The sequence below is a fragment of the Orcinus orca genome, chromosome 4 (assembly GCF_937001465.1).
Source record: "Orcinus orca chromosome 4, mOrcOrc1.1, whole genome shotgun sequence".
In the NCBI taxonomy this organism is placed as follows: Eukaryota; Metazoa; Chordata; class Mammalia; order Artiodactyla; family Delphinidae; genus Orcinus; species Orcinus orca.
Window position 1 is genome coordinate 127,124,134 of NC_064562.1, and position 21,354 is coordinate 127,145,487.

The following is a 21,354-nucleotide window of genomic DNA, read 5'->3' on the forward strand; positions in this document are numbered from 1 at the left end:
AGGGAACAAGGGTTTGAGCCCCGGTTCAGGAAGATCCCACATGCTGCAGAGCAACTAAGCCCGAGCACCACAACTACTGGAGCCTGCGCACCTAGAGCCCGTGCTCCGCAACAAGAGAAGCCACTGCAATGAGAAGCCCGCGCACTGCAATGAAGACTAGCCCCTGCTCACTGCAACTAGAGAAAGCCCGTGCACAGCAACAAAGACCAAACGCAGCCAAAAAAAGAAAAAAATTTTTAAGGATTTTATTTCCAAATATACAAAATTTGGGGTCCAAGGTTGTCATATTGTGCAGCAATGACAGAAGTATCACTAAACTCATTACATTTTCAGCTTATTTTTTATATTAGGTTCAGGATACAGTTCATTCAGTATACTTATGATGCCAAGAGCTTGGTGTGACTCTTTAACCAAAATTAAACAGTTTTTGGTAGCTTATAATAAAGCTTTTAAAAAAACTAAAATTTAAAATCTGCTTTTTAGGGGTGGGGGGAATAAAATAAAATATGCTTTTTAGAAATGGTCTAATTTATTATACAATAATTCACAATATGTAGTATGAAACTGTACTCTTAAAAATCTCTTTAATATAAAGAATTTACAGGGCTGTATGTAACTGAGATACAAGGCTAGACGCAGCCACAACATAATCAGATCAACTTACTTTTGCTGTAAGTCGAAGAACTTTCCTTCCGACTCAGCTTGAGATAAAGTTTGCTCTTAGGTTCATTATAAAATTCAGGATCTACAGTAGTAAACTTCTTTAGTTTACCATACTGTTTTCTTTGAAAATCAAACCCTTTTCTGCAAAATGAGTAAAAGACAAAAGTGAATTTGAATATTAAGGTATGATTTTTTTTTATATAACTGACATACAACATTATATTAGTTTCAGGTGTACAACATAATGATTTGATATATGTATATACTGTGAAATTATCAGCATAAGTCTGGTTAACATCCATTGCCACACAAAGTTTTTTTCTTGTGAAGAAAATAGATGAAGTTTTTATTTTTAAATAAATTGAATTTTTTAAAAAAGCACTGAAGAACTCATTGCGTGTATAAAATTTTTTTCAAATAAAAATTTTTTCTTGTAATGAGCTCTTACTCTCTCACCAATTTTCAAATATACAGTAAAGTAATATTAACTATAGTCACCATGCTATACATTACATCTGCAGGACTTATTTATTTTATAACTGGAAGTTTGAAGGTACAAATTTTTTTTTTAAATCTTTAAAATACAGTATGAAGAGGCAAGAACCAGGGATGTGTATGTTTATATACTTTCATACATATATACACAATAAAAATACATTGTGTCAAAGGAAGAAAATAGCAAGCCTCACAGAAACATCATTAGTTTTAAAAGAGATTGAGATAGGAATAGTATCTAAAAGACAGGGTACTTCAGTTTCTATAACTGTAAAAATGGAATAATAAATTATCATATTACCATTTCTTATAAATTATGATGATTAAATGAAATAATACATGCAAAGTGCTTAGAAGAGTGCCTGGCATGTACAAACTCCCAATAAATGCTGTTATTATTAAATTACCATGCAAATGTTCATTATATTTACTTTTTGGGTAATCCAACTTTTGTAAGACATGTTTCCAAAAAGTAGCATTCTATCATCCTATAAACTATGTAGTTCAGGCTTGTGAATGACCAATATGTATTATCCTGTGCTGATAAAAATTATTCTTGTGATTTGTTTGATAGGGTTTCCCTTAGAATTATGATTATATGTAAAAATGCTTAGAAAAATGGCATTCCCGCCAGTAATCCTGATATTGCTGACACTGCTCAATGTTTAGAGGGGGCCAAAAATAGCTTTAGGGAATTATTGCCATTTTATAGTCATAAAAAATGAGGTACTCTATCTTTTAGACATTCTTCCTATCTCAGTCTCTTTGAAAACTGATCATAATTCTGTGAGGTTACTATTTTCTGATATAATTAGAGGCAATTACTTGGCACCATAAAACATACCTCACCAAAAGCTGGCATTCCTCATAGAGGGGTATCTTTTGACTTCTTAAGTACAAGCCAATACTTTTTATATCATCTAAAACCATGCTAGGTAGAGATTTTTCCTGTGTTAAATATCCTGGGGTCACTTCTTCAAGCCACTTGAAAAATTTACATCGGTCAGCTCTGGGTCCATCGCAGGTATAAAAGAGACGACCCTAAGGGGAAAAAGATATTGAAACTTTAGTGAGAAAAATAATGTTTTTATTTATTTATTTTTTTTACTGTTTTTGTACTATGTTTGTCAAGACTTTTATAAAGACTGCTTGGCATTAATGTACTCCAATAAATTAGCCGCTATACAACTTAATCTTTTTATTAATTTAAACAATAAATTAAAACTTAAAACCACCTACTTTTCATTTTTTACTTTTTATCAAAAATTACACTATTCTGAAATCTCAACCTTATTTGAAAAATAATATTTATTGATATCTGACTTAACATGTTCACTATAGAAAACCTGAAAGCTGCCCCAAAACAACTATAGGGAACATCTCGTGCATTTCTTTTTTTTTTTTAACATTTACTCTTTTTTTTTTTAATTTATTTATTTTTGGCTGCATTGGGTCTCTGTCACTGTGCGCAGACTCTCTCCATCTGCAGTGAGTGGGGGCTACTCTTCGCTGCAGTGTGCGGGACCCTCATTGCGGTGGCCTCTCTTGTTGCGGAGCACCGGCTCTAGGCGCCCGGGCTTCAGGAGTTGTGGCTCGCGGGCTCTGGAGCGCAGGCTCAGCAGTTGTGGTGCACAGGCCTAGCTGCTCCGCAGCATGTGGGAATCCTCCCGGACCAGGGCTCGAACCCGCGTCCCCTGCATTGGCAGGCAGACTCCCAACCACTGCGCCACCAGGGAAGCCCCTCGTGCATTTCTTTCCAGACTTTCTTCTCACTCACGTAAGTGCAAGCATGCACACACACACACAAGGATACACACATGTATATTGTTTTAATAAAACTCAGATAACAACACATTTTCTAGTCTATAACCTAACTCTTATACCCAACAACATACTATGAGCATGACAACCATGTCATCAAATAATCTTAAAAAGAAAAAAAAAAACACTTTTAGTGGCTCTATAATATTTTATTCTATGGTTATAATACTTTTATGAATTCTTGCTTTTGAAAACTAAATTTAAAACCAAATTTACATACTCAACTAATGATGAAGTGGAATATGCAAGCAATGGAGGAAAGTTGTATTATTATGAGTGAAAGCACAGTCTTACGAGTACAAACCATCGGTCAATATTACAAACATTTTACTAACTTAACTTCTTCCATAATAATGTTATCAGCAGTATAAATTAAATCAATATGCTTTTCTATTCCCCTGGCCTTATCAGTTACGTTACTCATACTAGGGATCACATAGTAGACCAGCTTTAACCTTTACTTCCTTCAGGCTCATCTCTGCATTCTCTAAGCCCTCAAGTTGGGACATATTCCCTTCTCAGTGCTCACTGTAATTTGGGCATATCCCTCCTACTTTATCAATTACAGTATTATATAAAATTTCCTTTTATATATCTCTCTCCATCCACTACTGTGCAACAAGTTCCTAAGCAACTTGAAGGTTGATTTTAACTCATATTTTTGTATCATCGAATGCAAATCATCTTTCAGGAAAAATGTATTGAGAGTTTACTATATGTTAGTTACTAATGTCTCAAGCAGAAGGCTCCCAGTCAAGACTTACTCTTTAAGCTTGTTGTAAAGCAATAGGTACCTAAGCCTTTTATGAGACTTACTTGTCTCATGAAAGGAGGGGAAGAGGGAACAATACCTTATTTGGACCTTCCTTTTTAACCATGACAAGTTTTGCAGGCTGACGATGATGGCAGGTTGGCACATTATTTTCTACATTTCTCAGTTTGTCTCTGTTTGATGATGTGTAAAATGATATGTCAACTTTTGAAAGAGCTCTGTGCAACCTTTGTGCCAACCCAAACAGCAATATATTTAAATGTTCTACAAAAAAATTTTTCAAGATAATTTTAAAAAATACATAGGTACAGATGAAAATTAAATACAAAATAATTTCACATTTGTATCAGATATGTATTAGCTAAATTTGAAAATAGCCTTTTGACAGAGTAAACTATAACCTAATACTAACATCCATTTTTTAAAAGTCCAGTTTTACTCTTGAACAAAACAAACTATGCACCATACTTAAAATTTCCTACTTAATTTAACAAAACCATCTGTAACACTTCCAGTTAAAAAATTTTTTTAAACTACACCTTGAAAAAGATAATGCTGTCATTTCCCACTCAAAACTCAATTTTGATCTGAAATTAAAATACAACTTGCTGTCAAAAACTGGATTAAATATATAGAAAATAACAAATCTCAAGTAGACAATTTAATGTAAAAATTCATAAAAGATACACTTTCTTACAGCTAAACTATTTACATTAAGTAGCAATCAATCATAATAAAATAAAAAGATAACAGTCATACCTATGAGACAAGATGTAAAAATCTGCTTATAATGAGCAGGAGACTGAAAAACAGCTGGTATGTGAATTTGCCTTTGGGGAAGATATGCAGATTTTATTTTCTGCCCACTTGGGAAGCATAGCTCGGAGTCATTTATCTCCTGAAATGGAATAATTCAAGTTATTATAACAACTCCAGAAAAATACTGTTAACTAATAAGCAAATTCCATAGATATGTTAAAGGAAATAAACAAATTTTTCTTTTGATTTCCAGAATCCATGAAAACCATTTTCTAATTTTTAATGAGAAACTAAGTATAGCAAGAAAGGCTATGCCATGGCACTTTTAATGATAAATAAGACTAACTTTTCTTGTCTGCCCCTTAATAAGTTTTTAAATATTTTTGCTAGGAAGAACTTAACTGATGTGAGTGAATCATTATGTATCTCTATTTCTGGTTACAACTATAGTAAGAATTGTTTGTAACCAATGTATAATAAGATGTATCTTTACCCTAATAATGATCTGATCAGCAAAACTGAGCTGAGAGTGAAAAATGAAAACAATCATGGTAACAGTAGTAGTGGAAGTGATGGTAGAAACAGAGCTATAATTTATTAAGTATCTATTATGTGCCAGATACTGCACCAGACACTTTCAAATATATAATTTCATTTAACGTTCACAAACTCTAGGAAAGATCTTAAGTCAAAGAAAATGTGAGTGTAGCAAGAGTTTTGGAAAACTCTAAAAAAAACCAAAATAACAAAGCCATTGGCTCCGAAACGAAAATCATTGCACCTACATGATTTTGGTAATTCTTTTGTTGAAATTCAGATAAAAACTACTGGAAAAAAGATGCAAAACACTGGTACATTTCCTCACCTGAAAATCTGTTACACTGCAGTTGTAGCAGGCATACTCTCTTAACACATTTTGAATTTCCTCAGTCTTAGAAGTCTGCTTTAAATTCAAAGAAAACGCTTTCTTTCTGGAAACCAAATCTTGACTGCTAAAATCCTGCTGCTGTTGCTGAAGCATGTGTTTCATGATTTGCAAACGCACAGAGTCTACAGAACTTTCATTCACAGCACCACTCTGTCCTTCACCCGTGTCACTAAAATGCGTCCCAGAAATAGCCTCAGCAAAGAAGCCATCTGTTACTTTCTGATCAACTGTGTTTGGAGTAGTCAAGTTGCACTGGAGTATGTTTTGATATTTCAGCCACTTGCTTTGAGTAGATATATTATCAAAAAGTGAAACGTCCCTCGGAGTCACTTCCTTAGATTCTTTAGAGATAGAAGTTTCACTCTGGTCCTCTGACCCAAAGCTAAAAGAAGGAACTTCTGACTCTTCACAAAAGTTGAATATGGGAGAACCAGAAGACTCTTGCCTGTCACAGTCGATCACATATGAACAAGAATCTACATCAGGTGGCCCACTGGCAGGTGGCAAAGTAATAAGTGGAACTCGGGTTCCACTTTCTAATGAAAGTCTTTGAAGGTTCTTATCCTCCAGAGAACTCGATTTTTTCATTACTAAAGAAAAAAAAAGCTAGTTAAATAAAAATGTATTACGGACATCACCCAATCTCTAGAAAACAGTGGGTATCCATACAAAAAAGCAAAAAGTACCAACATGCCTTGTACCAAAACAAACAAAAATATCACATTTCCTTTAAAAAACTTTAATGGTTTTAGTCTCCAAAAAATAAAGAAACTTTTCCAAGTTTAATAAACTTGAAATCCTTCTCTTTTTCTTTTCCCTCTTAGCTAAGGATTTCCACTCACCACCGCCCCACCAATTACTACATTATATTTACGTAACACTGAAGTTTTCAAAGTATTTTACAGCCAAGAAGGGATTCATCATTCTCATTTTATAGATAAGATTGCCAACAAGGCCTAGAGGTAACATGACTACCAACTGGCAGAGTTAAGACAAGAACCCAGAACTAGTTTTTTGTTCTCAACTTTATATTCTCCAGAGACTGAAGTTCAAGGTTTGCTTATCGATGTGTTGCAACTTCCTTTATGTATTTATTACATTCACAGACTAATATGTTGACCTTCAGGGTAAAGAAGACTTTTAGCTTTATTTTGATATATTGTTATGTGATAAGAGTTCAACTCTGGTAAACTCATGTTATGGCAGATTTTGGCTGAGTTTTATAATTCCTTCTGTCAGCATTGTTAGTAATTGATATATTCCTGAAAATGTAAAAAGCAGTAATATTTGTTGAATAAATAATGAATAATACTGCATGGGAACTACATAAGCTTAAAGTTTTTCTCTGAAATGCTATGGTTTCCTATTTTATAATAAGGTACCTTCTTGATAGAGTTTCTATTTTGTTGGGAATAAACTCTGGAGGTCACTTGGGAAGGTAGTAGAACAGCAGGTGAGTCAATGATATTTTTTTATAAACTGTTACCTTGTAATTCTAACAAGCTGATCAAGCAACACTGACAGAGAAGTTAAAACCTCATTAAATAGTAAAAGATTCATGGTATAACTGTGTCAATCATCTATAGGCCATGGTCACCTCACCTGTTTTAGATACCCACAGCTCCCATACTGACTCTTTCCTACCTTGTTTCCTCTATCAACCACACCTACTAAACCTTCTTCAACCCAGCTACCCAGACACATTAGTTTTTATTTTTATATCATCCACCCATGACCAAAAAATTATCTACAACTTCACCCCTCACCCAACATAACTTCAGAATCAAGGGAAGATACATGGATGAGATTACAAGAAAAGAGAGAGAAAAAGAAAAGTTAGCAAAAGGGATCCTACAGAATGTATTATACTTATCAAGAAGCAGGAAATTACTCACAGGGAAGAGTCAAAATGTATGAAAACACAGCGGCCTGAGAATGCAATTGAGGTAGCAGCAACTGAAGAGTTCCCTGATATGCCAGGATCCCAAAGCAAAAGAGGGGAACTAAGAGGTTATGCTAAGGTCAACCATGACCAGACATTCACAATGAATCCTTTCCCTGAGAGGGGAAGGGGCTATAGAGGGGCGGGGCTCTGGAGTTACAGCTGTGAGAAGTGTTGGCAATGGTAGAAGACACTTTTAGAGGTCTGCGATGAGAAGATGAGAGAAGAAATAAGAAGGAACTAGAAAGCTGGGAGTATTGTATTTGAAAATAAGAGCCGTCTCCAATAGAAAAAGTCAAAAGGGAGAGAGGGTGTGGGAAGGTTTGAGGGCGTAAGACATTGAATCTGGTTTCAAGATTATTTTTAGTTTAGTAACAATCTCTCAAATAAAAAACTTCACTTTACATGGACAGACAGATTAGAGCCATATGGTAGCAACTGTCTAAGTTGAGAAAGTGAAAATCACCAGGTAAAGTTCTTGCTTTCAGGGACTCCTCAGAGAATTCCAGTATGAAGTCTTCATCTCTTGAGTTCAAAGGTAAAGTAGAAACAGGGCTTAATGTGGAGATCTTTTGTTCTGGTGACGTCACCTATCCAGAAAGAAGAGACAAAACTACAGATCAAAATCTTTTCCCCTATAGTTTGAATGAATTCTAATAACTATTGTAAAAATAATGCTTTCAAGCACATTGTGTAGAGCTATAGTGGGGCAAAGCTTCCTCCAAAAGGGGCAGGACAGAATAAACTCACTAAAATAAACAAGAATAATAGAAAGTGAAATACAGAACATAAAACCTGTTGGATTTACTTGAAATGGGTCAGATTCTGATTTGGATTGATCTGGGTTACGGGGATTTGGTTGTGAAGATCAGTTTCCAGTCTAAGGGTCTCGGGCTTAATCAGATCTTATGTTTGGAGCTGTGAAGGTAAAACTTCCTGAAAACCCAAGGACAGCTTTCTCTTAGGTCCTCAGGTCTAGGAGGACTTTTTTGATATATTCCACATCTGAACAGTCATATTATTCTCTATGTTATTCTCCTTAGAACAGTATTTAATTTTGTTGCTGCTTCCAGAAATTAATCACCCTAAAAATCTAATACTAATTGAACAGACAAAACTGGGGCTTGGGCCTCACAGGCAGCTGGAATTAGGGCTTCCACTGCTGTCACTAACTCCGTATCTTTCTCTGAAAGTCTGCTTCTCTCTCTTTCCCTGTAGACCAGATTCCTCCACATGGCAGGAAGCACAGCCCACTGAAAACTTCCTAAACTTTCCACCATTAACCACTGTAGCAGACGCTGCTGCTGTCCTGGCCATGTCTCCTTGGCCCATCTATGAGGTCATCTACAGTTGGGGAATTGCTCCCCTCCCTGTCCCAGGCTTCCTACCTCTAGCATCTGCATCATTCTGCCTGAGGACAGCGGCTGGGGGAGCGCGCTGGGACAGCAGGTAGGGCAGACCAGAAGTGCCAGGTGGTTAATATGCCCAGGAGTAATCTTCAGCCAAAGAGGGGTGGGAATTGGTGCATAAATACCTTACTTTCCTCATTCTTTGGGAGGACAATTCTGAGTTTTGTTTTATAGGTCTCTTAGAGGGTTCCCAGCTGGACTCAACACCTTTTATTATTGCTTTCTTCCTTTCCCTGTCCCCCAGTGTGACTGTATTTGGAGACAGGGCCTTTAAGAGGTAATAAAGGCTAAATGAGGTCATGAGAGTGGTGCCCTAATCTGACAGAATTAGCGTCCTTATAACAAGAGAGTTCTCACTCGCTGTGCTCTCTCTTGCTCTCTCTCTCTCCATGTGCACATACCAAGGAAGGACATGTGAGGACATAGTGAGAGGGCATAGTGAAAAGTAGCCATCTGTAAGCCAGGAATAGAGTTCTCACCAGAAACTTGATCTTGAACTTCTACCTTCCAGAACTGTTACAAAATAAATTTCTGTTGTTTAAGCCACTTATCCTGTGGTATTTTCTTACAGCAACCCTAGCCAACTAATAGAGTCCTGCATCTTACTCCACTCAGTAAAGCCCACCTCAGTCCACGCTGTTAAGTCAAAATAGCCAGGAGTCTTTCTCCTGCCCTTCCTTCATCCTACTCTCTACATCCAATCCAGCAACATCCATGCTTCTAACTCAAAAATTTATCTTAAATCTATTTATCAACTGCTCTACACTTTCACTGCCACAATCTCTATTTCAAGTCACTATCGTCTACGGCTCCTCTTGACTGGTTCCCTGGCTTCCACCACAGTGCCCATCACATGCATCTTCCACCCAGCAGCCAGCAAGATCTCTTAAAAATGTAAATGTAATGGGTGTTCTGCTGATAACCCTTCAGTGATTTCCCCGGGGAACACAGAGCAATATCAAAGTTCTTAACCTGACCTGCAAGGCTTTGTATGTCTGGTCCTGCTCCCTTTCCCAATTTCATTTAATTACCACTTTCCCTGTCACTTTCCACAATCCAGCTACTTTGATCTCCTTTCACATTCTTGAACCCACCCAACTCTTTTCAATCGCAGGGTATTTACACTTGCTGTTTCTGTACGTGGTATGTTCTTCCCCCTACTGCTGCCACAGCTGGAGAAGCCTTCCTAATCATCTATAAAGTAGATTCCCCTATAATTTCAGAGTATCTTCACAACTTTTCTGTATAGCAATTATCTCAGTTTGTTTGTTCTCTTGAGTAACATGTCTCTCCCCTGCTGGCCTTTAAAATCAGAGATCATTCCTGTTTTGTCCAACACTCTATATCCAAGTCTTACAAGTTCCTGACCTATAGAAGGCATTCAGTAAACACTGCTGAATTCCTATTTATTCATAAATTTTATATTTCACAGTAAAATTTCATTGCTCATTTCATACATGTTCCACACATTTCCAATTAAGATCATGCCTAGGCACTTCATTGCATATCATTTGTTACTACTCTTGGGACTCTTTTTCTGGTATATTTTCTACTTGGTTTAAGAAAGCTATTAACTTTTCAAGTTTATCTTATCTTCAGCTCCTTTACAAAATTATTTTTAAACCTCTCTTTTTTTTTTTTCTTTCTTTTTTTTGTGGTACGCGGGCCTCTCACTGTTGTGACCTCTCCTGCTGCGGAGCTCCGGACACGCAGGCTCAGCAGCCATGGCTCATGGGCCCAGCCGCTTCGCGGCACGTGGAATCCTCCCAGACCAGGGCACGAACCCATGTCCCCTGAATCAGCAGGCGGACTCTCAACCACTGCGCCACCAGGGAAGCCCTCATTTTTAATTGATTCATCTAATTCTATTTTTTCCTTTCTAATTATGTATGCCTTGCATTTCATGTCACATTGCAAAAAATAAAACATCTGAATAACAAAGAAGATAGCAGTAATCCACATTTTGTTATTTATTCTAACAAAAATTATTCTGTGCTGTTTCATTACTAAAATAATCATGGTTGGTTGTTCATAAACTTTCTTGATCATGTTAAAAAAATCATCTAGTCTTAAGAATTTTATCATTTTAGTTTTTAGTAGAGTCATTTCTTATAAGACCACAAAAATTTTTTACTCACAACTGTTAAAACTTTGTTTAGGGAATTCCCTGGTGGGCCAATGGTTAGGACTCAGCACTTTCACTGCTGGGGTCTGGGTTCAATCCCCGGTCAGGGAACGAAGATCCCATGAGCCGCAGGGTGCAGGCAACAAAACCAACAAAAAAACCTTTGTTTACATTATACCTTATTTGCTTCCCACGAAGTCCTCTCTGTTGATTTAAAATTATAATCCAAATAATTATATAAATGTTCTGAATCTTTAGGAGGGAAATCTAAAATTGCTGTGGGGGGAAAAAAAGCATGGATCTTTACATAGTTTGTTCAATGTCAAATAACTTCTTAATGTTACATTTTATTTATAATTTACTTACAATCATTTTCAACTGAGTCCTTATTAGACTCAACTGTCACTTGAAAATTCTCTTCAATATTAAAGCTAGTACCTCCTTTTGGAAAGTTTTCTTCATCTGGGAACTAGAAAATAGAGATCTACTTATCAGTTCAGAAAAAATGTGTGTGCATATCCATATCTTTACCTATCTCTCTCTACACATATAGTTTATAGTTATAACTTGAGACACAGACAAACAGAAAGAAATATGTTATAAAGCCAGTTCCATTCCGGAAAAGCAGGGTACATTATATTTCATCAATTCTTATGACTCAAGTTTCTTACATCTTAACAACTTTGAAATAGGGATGCACCTCAAAAATGACATTTTTACATCTCTAATAGCACAGGCAACATCTGTGACATAGTTGTCTTTGCCTGTGCAAGTGCAACTATATGCAAAGTAGTAATACTATTCAAATAATGATGACTTAAATATGACTTTGTGCATTGTTAACATTAGACATATTAAGCAATTCTACTGTTTAAATGCCTTCAGAAAGATCACACTAGGATTTAGCATTGAAAAAAATGTACTGTGGGGACTTCCCTGGTGACACAGTGGTTAGGAATCCACCTGCTAATGCAGGGGACATGGGTTTCAGCCCTGGTGTGGGAAGATCACACATGCCATGGAGCAACTAAGCCTGTGCGTCACAACTACTGAGCCTGCGCTCTAGAGCTCACGAGCCACAACTGTTGAAGCCCACGAGCCACAACTACAGAGCCCGTGTGCCACAACTACTGAAGCCCGGCGCCTAGAGCCCATGCTCTGCAAAGAGAAGCCACAACGAGAAGCCTGGGCATCGCAATGAAGAGTAGCCCCCACTGACCGCAACTAGAGAAAGCCCACGTGCAGCAAGGGAAACCCAATAAAGCCAAAAATAAAGATTAATAAAGAGCAGAAACTAACACAACATTGTAAAGCAACTATACTCCAATTAAAAACAAAAAAAGGTATTCATGGATAGCTTCTATTTGTCAGGCACAGAGTGAGGCACTGGAAATACAACAAGCAGCCACTGACGGTGCCTTCACAAAAGCTGATACTTTTGGTGGGAGAAAATTAAGGACGAAGCGAAATTTGTGGCCCTGAACCAAGATGGCGGAGTAGAAGGACGTGTTCTCACTCCCTCTTGTGAGAACACCAGAATCACAACTAGCTGCTGGACAATCATCGACAGGAAGACACGGGAACTCACCAAAAAAGATACCCCACATCCAAAGACAAAGGAGACGCCACAATGAGATGGTAGGAGGGGCGCAATCACAGTAAAATCAAATCCTATAACCGCTGGGTGGGTGACTCACAGACTGGAGAACACTTATACCACAGAAGTCCACCCACTGGAGTGAAGGTTCTGAGGCCCACGTCAGGCTTCCCAACCTGGGGGTCCAGCAACAGGAGGAGGAATTCCTAGAGAATCAGACTTTGAAGGCTAGTGGGATTTGATTGCAGGACTTCGACAGGACTGGGGGAAACAGAGACTCCACTCTTGGAGGGCACATACAAAGTAGTGTGCACATCGGGACCCAGGGGAAGGAGCAGTGACCCCAGGGGAGACTGAACCAGACCTACCTGCTAGTGTTGGAGGGTCTCCTGCAGAGGCGGGTGGTGGCTGTGGCTCACCGTGGGGACAACGACACTGGCAGCAGAAGTTCTGGGAAGTACTCCTTGGCGTGAGCCCTCCCAGAGTCAGCCATCAGCCCCACCAAAGAGCCCAGGTAGGCTCCAGGGTTGGGTTGCCTCAGGCCAAACAACCAACAGGGATGGAACCCAGCCCCACCCATCAGCAGTCAAGCAGATTAAAGTTTTACTGAGCTCTGCCCACCAGAGCAACAGTCAGCTCTACCCACCACCAGTGCCTCCCATCAGGAAACTTGCACATATCTCTTAGTTACCCTCATCCACCAGAGGGCAGACAGCAGAAGCAAGAAGAACTACAATCCTGCAGCCTGTGGAACAAAACCCACATTCACAGAAAGATGAACAAGATGAAAAGGCAGAGGGCTATGTACCAGATAAATGAATAAGATAAAACCCCAGAAAAACAACTAAATGAAGTGGAGACAGGCAACCTTCCAGAAAAAGAATTCAGAAAAATGATAGGGAAGATGATCCAGGACCTCGGACAAAGAATGGAGGCAAAGATCAAGAAGATGCAAGAAATGTTTAACAAAGACCTAGAAGAATTAAAGAACAAACAAACAGAGATGCACAATACAATAACTGAAATGAAAACTACACTAGAAGGAATCAATAACAGAATAACTCAGGCAGAAGAATGGATAAGTGAACTGGAAGACAGAATGCTGGAATTCACTTCTGTGGAACAGAATAAAAAAAGAATGAAAAGAAATGATGACAGCCTAAGACACCTCTGGGACAACATTAAACACAACAACATTCGCATTATATAGGTCCTAGAAGGAGAAGAGAGAGAGAATGGACCCGAGAAAATATTTGAAGAGATTATAGTCGAAAACTCCCCTCACATGCAAAAGGAAATAGCCACCCAAGCCCAGGAAGCGCAGCGAGTCCAATACAGGATAAACCCAAGGAGAAACAAGCCGAGACACATAGTAATCAAACTGGCAAAAATTAAAGACAAAGAAAAATTCTTGAAAGCAGCAAGGGAAAAACAACAAATAACATACAAGGGAACTCCCAGAAGGTTAACAGCTGATTTCTCAGCAGAAACTCTACAAGCCAGAAGGGAGTGGCATGATATACTTAAAGTGATGAAAGGGAAGAACATACAACCAAGATTACTCTACCCAGCAAGGATCTCATTCAGATTCGATGGAGAAATCAAAAGCTTTACAGACAAGCAAAGCTAAGAGAATTCAGCACCACCAAACCAGCTCTACAACAAATGCTAAAGGAAGTTCTCTAAGTGGGAAACACAAGAGAAGAAAAGGGCCTACAAAAACAAATCCAAAACAATTAAGAAAATGGTCATAGGAACATACATATCGATAATTACCTTAAACGTGAATGGATTAAGTGCTCCAACCAAAAGACACAGGCTTGCTGAATGGATACAAAAACAAGACCCATCTATATGCAGTCTACAACAGACCCACTTCAGACCTAGGGACACATTCAGACTGAAAGTGAGGGGATGGAAAAAGATATTCCATGCAAATGGGAACCAAAAGAAATCTGGAGCAGCAATACTCATATCAGATAAAATAGACATTAAAATAAAGAATGTTATGAGACAAGGAAGGACACTACACAATGATCATGGGATCAATCCAAGAAGAAGATATAACAATTATAAATATATATGCACCCAACAGAGGAGCACCTCAATATATAAGGCAACTATTAACAGCTCTAAAAGAGGAAATCGACAGTAACACAATAATAGTGGCGTACTTTAACACCTCACTTACATGGACAGATCATCCAAACAGAAAATTAATAAGGAAACACAAGCTTTAAATGACACAATAGTCCAGATAGATTGAATTGATATTTATAGGACATTCCAACCAGAATCAGCAGATTACACTTTCTTCTCAGGTGTGCACGGAACATTCTCCAGGATAGATCACATCTTGGGTCATAAATCAAGCCTCAGTAAAATTAAGAAAATTGAAATCATATCAAGCTTCTTTTTTGACCCCAACACTTTGACATTAGAAATGAATAACAGGGAAAAAAACGTAAAAGACACAAACACATGGAGGCTAAACAATACATTACTAAATAATCAAGAGATCACTGAAGAAATAAAAGAGGAAATCAAAAAATACCTAGAGACAAATGACAATGAAAACACGATGATCCAAAACCTATGGGAGGAGCAAAAGCAGTTCTAAGAGGGAAGTTTATAGCTATACAAGCCTACCTCAAGAAACAAGAAAAATCGCAAGTAAACAATCTAACCTTACACCTAAAGGAACTAGAGAAAGAAGAACAAACAAAACCCAAAGTTAGCAGAAGGAAAAAAATCATAAAGATGAGAGCAGAAATAAATGAAATAGAAACAAAAAAAACAATAGTAAAGATCAATAAAACTAAAAGCTGGTTCTTTGAGAAGATAAACAAAATTGATAAACCATTAGCCAGACTCATCAAGAAAAAGAGGGAGAGGACTCAAATCAATAAAATTAGAAAGGAAAAAGGAGAAGTTACAACAGACGCCGCAGAAATGCAAAGCATCCGAAGAGACTACTACAAGCAACTCTATGCCAATAAAATGGACAACCTGGAAGAAATGGACAAATTCTTAGAAAGGTATAAGCTTCCAAGACTGAACCAGGAAGAAATAGAAAATATGAACAGACCAATCACAAGGAATGAAATTGAAACTGTGATTAAAAATCTTCCAACAAACCAAAGTCCAAGACCAGATGGCTTCACAGGTAAATTCTATCAAACATTTAGAGAAGAGCTAACACCCATCCTTCTCAAACTCTTCCAAAAATTGCAGAGGAAGGAACACTCCCAAACTCATTCTATGAGGCCACCATCACCCTGATACCAAAACCAGACAAAGATACTACAAATAAAGAAAATTACAGACCAATATCACTGATGAATATAGATGCAAAAATCCTCAACAAAGTACTAGCAAACAGAATCCAACAGCACATTAAAAGCATCATACACCATGATTAAGTGGGATTTATCCCAGGGATATGAGGATTGTTCAATAGATGGAAATCAATCAATGTGATATACCATATTAACAAACTGAAGAATAAAAACCATTATGACCATCTCAATAGATGCAGAAAAAGCTTTTGACAAAATTCAACACCATTTATGATAAAAACTCTCCAGAAAGTGGGCATAGAGGGAACCTACCTCAACATAATAAAGGTCATATATGACAAACCCATAGCAAACATCATTCTCAATGGTGAAAAACTGAAAGCATTTCCTCTACGATCAGCAAAAAGACAAGGATGTCCACTCTCACCACCAGTATTCAACATAGTTTTGCAAGTCCTAGCCACGGCAATCACAGAAGAAAAAGAAATAAAAGGAATACAAATTGGAAAAGAAGAAGTAAAACTGTCACTGTTTCCAGATGACATGATACTATACATAGAGAATCCTAAAGATGCCACAAGAAAACTACTAGAGCTAATCAATGAATCTGGTAAAGTTGTAGGATACAAAATGAATGCACAGAAATCTCTTGCATTCCTATACACTAATGATGAAAAATCTGAAAGAGAAATTAAGGAAACACTCCCATTTACCATTGCAACAAAAATAATAAAATACCTATGAATAAACCTACCTAGGGAGACAAAAGACCTGTATGCAGAAAACTGTAAGACACTGATGTAAGAAATTAAAGATGATACCAACAGATGGAGAGAAATACCATGTTCTTGGATTGGAAGAATCAATATTGTGAAAATGACTATATTACCCAAAGCAATCTACAGATTCAATGCAATCCCTATCAAATTACCAATGGCATTTTTTACAGAGCTAGAACAAAAAATCTTAAAATTTGTATGGAGACACAAAAGACTCCAAAGAGCCAAAGCAGTCTTGAAGGAAAAAAACAGAGCTGGAGGAATCAGACTCCCTGACTTCAGACTATACTACAAAGCTACAGTAACCAAGACAATATGGTACTGGCACAAAAACAGAAACATAGATCAATGGAACAAGATAGAAAGCCCAGAGATAAACCCACACACCTATGGTCAACTAATCTATCACAAAGGAGGCAAGGATATACAATAGAGAAAAGACAGTCTCTTCAGTAAGTGGTGCTGGGAAAACTGGACAGCAACATGTAAAAGAATGAAATTAGAACACTCCCTAACACCATACACAAAAATAAACTCAAAATGGATTCGATACCTAAATGTAAGACCGGGCCCTATAAAACTCTTAGAGGAAAACATAGGAAGAACACTCTTTGACATAAATTACAGCAGGATCTTTTTTGATCCACCTCCTAGAGTAATGGAAATAAAAACAAAAATAAACAAATGGGACCTAATGAAACTTCAGAGCTTTTGCACAGCAAAGGAAACCATAAACAAGATGAAAAGACAACCCTCAGAATGGGAGAAAATATTTGAAAACGAATCAACAGACAAAGGATTAATATCCAAAATATATAAACAGCTCAGGCAGCTCAATATTAAAAAAACAAACAACCCAATCTAAAAATGGGCAGAAGACCTAAATAGACATTTCTCCAAAGAAGATATACAGATGGCCACGAAGCACATGAAAAGCTGCTCAACATCACTAATTATTAGAGAAATGCAAATCAAAACTACAATGAGGTTATCACCTCACACCAGTTAGAATGGGCATCATCAGAAAATCTACAAAGAACAAATGCTGGAGAGGGTGTGGAGTAGAGGGAACCCTCTTGCACTGTTGGTGGGAATGAAAATTGATACAGCCACTATGGAGAACAGTATGGAAGTTCCTTAAAAAACTAAAAATAGAATTACCATATGATCCAGCAATCCCACTACTGGGCTTATATCCAGAGAAAAATCATAGTTTAAAAAGACACATGCACCCCAATGTTCATTGCAGCACTATTTACAATAGCCAGGACATGGAAGCAACCTAAATGCCCATCGACAGATGAATGGATAAAGAAGATGTGGTACATATATGCAATGGAATATTACTGAGCCATAAAAAGGAATGAAATTGGATCATTTGTTGAGACGTGGATGGATCTAGAGACTGTCATACAGAGTGAAGTAAGTCAGAAAGAGAAAAACAAATATTGTATATTAACACATTACGTGGAACCTAGAAAAATGGTACAGATGAACCGGTTTGCAGGGCAGAAGTTGAGACACAGATGTAGAGAACAAACGTATGGACACCAAGAGGGGAATGCCATTGGGGGGCTGGGGTGGGATGAATTGGGCGATTGGGATTGACATGTACACACTGATGTGTATAAAACTGATGACTAATAAGAACCTGCTGTATAAAAAAATAAAATTAAATTAAAAAATTTAAAAAGGTTAATAAAAAGTATTGTGTTCACAGAAAGACAAGAAAACAAAACAGTACGATATACAATAAAACACTATGCTCAAATAAATATAAAAGAATATTCCACTAAATAACATTAAAAATCCAAGCGAAGGGCTTCCCTGGTGGTGCACTGGTTAGGAGTCCGCCTGCCGATGCAGGGGACACGGGTTCGTGCCCTGGTCCGGGAAGATCCCACATGCTGCGGAGTGGCTGGGCCCGTGAGCCATGGCCGCTGAGCCTGCACGTCCACAGCCCGTGCTCCGCAACGGAAGAGGCCACAACAGTGAGAGGCCCACATACCGCAAAAAAAAAAAAAAAATCAATTATAGGTGAATTACAGATCAAAATGTGAAAGGCAAAATAATAAAGCTTCTACAAGATAACATGAGAGTATCTTTATGACCTTAGGGTAGAGAAAGACTTCTAAAATAAGACAAAAAAGCAATAATCAGAAAGGAAACAACAGATAAATTGTATTGTATTGAAAATTATAAACTTCCATTCATCAAAGGCATCATTAAGAATGAAAGATAAGTCAGAGTCAGGGAAGATAAGCACGCCAATTAAAAACTGAGGAAGAAAGCTTAACAAACACTTCATGAGAGAGGATACAGAGAAGGCTAATAATATACAAAAAGGTCCTAACCTCATTATTAGGCAGGAAAATGCAAATTAAAACCACAATGAAATAACACTACATACCCACCAGAATAGCTAAAATTCAAAACAAAAAACTGTCAGCACCAAGTGTTAATGAAGATGTAGAGTGATGGGGACTCTCATACATTCCTGATAGAAAATATAAACTCTAATAACCATTTTGGAAAGCAGTTTGGCATTATCTACTAAAAGTAAAGACATGCATATCTAGTGACTCAATAATCACACTTCTAGGTAGTGTAAATAACAGAAGCATGTCACGTGTATACACATTCATGATAGTACATGATTATTCACAGCAGTATTATCTGTGATAACCTCCAAAGGCAAACGACCTAAACAACTGAAGAATGTATTGGGGTGTATTTACACAATGGAATCCTACACCAGCAACGAAAATGAATAAAATACAGCGACAAGCAACAACATGGATGAATTTCAAAACTGCAATGTTGAACAAAAGAAGGCAGACACACAAAAAAAACACTGTGTATTACTCTATTTAAAGTTTTAAAAGCAAAACTAATATATGGTATTGTAAGTCAAAATGGTGGTTATCTTTGGGGAGAATGGAAGGGGTAGTGATTGAAAGGGGCAGAAGGGGTACTTCTGAGATGCTGGTAATGCTCTATTTCTTAAGGGTGGAGGTTACATGGGTGTGTTCACTTTGTGGTAATTATTGGGCTGAGCACTTGCAGTCTGTGCACTTATTTTGTATGTGCATTATGCTTTAATAAAAAAGGGAAAAGTTTTAAAAAGTCTCTTTAACAGTTACTGTTTCAGATATATGCATACATCCTTTCTCCATAACCTTTTCTATCTGGGTAGCAATGAGAGGTACTTGGTGTCCTACTTAGTGGGGAGAGGGGTGGATATTAGAAGCAAAAAAAATCTGCTAGTTGTTAAATATATTTTCTATATGTAATCTGCCTATCTGTTCTTGTCATAAATTTCTACTATTGTCTGAAGTGAAAAGTAATCCTTTAAATTCCTGATCCTAAAAAGGCAGTAAATCTTTCAAATATTTTTGTCTTATTTAGTTTAAGATATGACATTTCTTGTCAATTTACTAAACTTTTTTTTAACTTACAACTGTACAAAGATTTAAATATACTCTCTTTACAAAATTTAGTATTGACATAAAGAAAATTATTTGGCAAGATGCAGCTATAAAAATATTTTTAAGGGCTTCCCTGGTGGTGCAGTGGTTAAGACTCCACCTGCCAGTGCAGGGGACACAGCTTCGAGCCCTGGTCCGGGAAGATCCCACATGCCACGGAGCAACTAAGCCCGTGTGCCACAACTACTGAGCCTGCGCTCTACAGCCCGTGAGTCACAGCTACTGAGCCCACGTGCCACAACTACTGAAACCTGCGTGCCTAGAGCTCATGCTCCGCAACAAGGGAAGCCACCACAATGAGAAGCCCACGCACTGCAACGAACAGTAGCCCCCACTCGCTGCAACTAGAGAAAGCCCATGCGTAGCAACTGAAGACCCAATGCAGCCAAAAATAAATTAATTAAATAAATTAAATATATATATATATATATATATATATTTTTTTTTTTTTTTACCTGAAAGAAGTCAATCTGCATACAAGTGCTAGGCAACTCTGGTGTCAAAAAACAACTGTTTGTCGTGCAGTTTTCATACACAATGCTATCTGGAAACTGACTGCATTCAAGCTGTGAGCTGTGTCCTCTCACTATCACAGCACTAGCAGCTGATCCTTTCACTTGATGCCCTTGAAATTCAACAGGCTATAGTAAATTATTAAAAATGAGTATTACATAAGTATACATATTTGCAATACACACATACAAAGAAAATAATGCATAATTTGGCTTTCTATTGAATATTAGTTAATGTAAATAATTACTAAGAGACTAATACTGAAAACCAGGAAATATTCCTATTATCCTAAAATATGTTAAGGGTAGACTAATTTAAAGTGCAGTGACTGGGGCTTCTCTGGTGGCACAGTGATTAAGAATCCGCCTGCCAATGCAGAGGACATGGGATTCAGTCCTGGTCTGGGAAAATCCCACATGCCGCAGAGCAACTAAGCCCATGTGCCACAACTACTGAGCCTGTGCGCTAAAGCCCACGAGCCACAACTACTGAGCCTGCGTGCCACAACTACAGAAGCCCACGCGCCTAGAGCCCGTGCTCTGCAATAAGAGAAGCCACTGCAATGAGAAGCAGAGCACCACAGCGAAGAGCAGCCCCTGCTAGTGGCAACTAGAAGAAAGCCCGCGCACAGCAACACAGTCAAAGATAAATAAATAAAAATAAATAAAACATTAAAAAATAAATAAAGTGCAGTGATTTAACTGCATTCAAGGTCAACATTAATAAGTATGATTTTTTTTTGTTTTTTTACAAACACAAGGAGT

At 37.6% G+C, this 21,354-nt stretch overlaps 1 protein-coding gene across 1 annotated transcript in view; it reads right to left on the reverse strand.

Annotated features, from left to right (window-relative positions):
- ZGRF1 (zinc finger GRF-type containing 1) overlaps positions 1-21,354 on the reverse strand; it is a 70,727-nt gene that overhangs the window by 18,050 nt on the left and 31,323 nt on the right. The window contains 8 exon segments of the mRNA XM_049708966.1: positions 665-804; positions 2,003-2,199; positions 3,831-4,015; positions 4,511-4,649; positions 5,376-6,028; positions 7,847-7,970; positions 11,093-11,190; positions 11,281-11,383. Coding sequence (XP_049564923.1) covers positions 665-804; positions 2,003-2,199; positions 3,831-4,015; positions 4,511-4,649; positions 5,376-6,028; positions 7,847-7,970; positions 11,093-11,190; positions 11,281-11,383 — 1,639 coding nt within the window.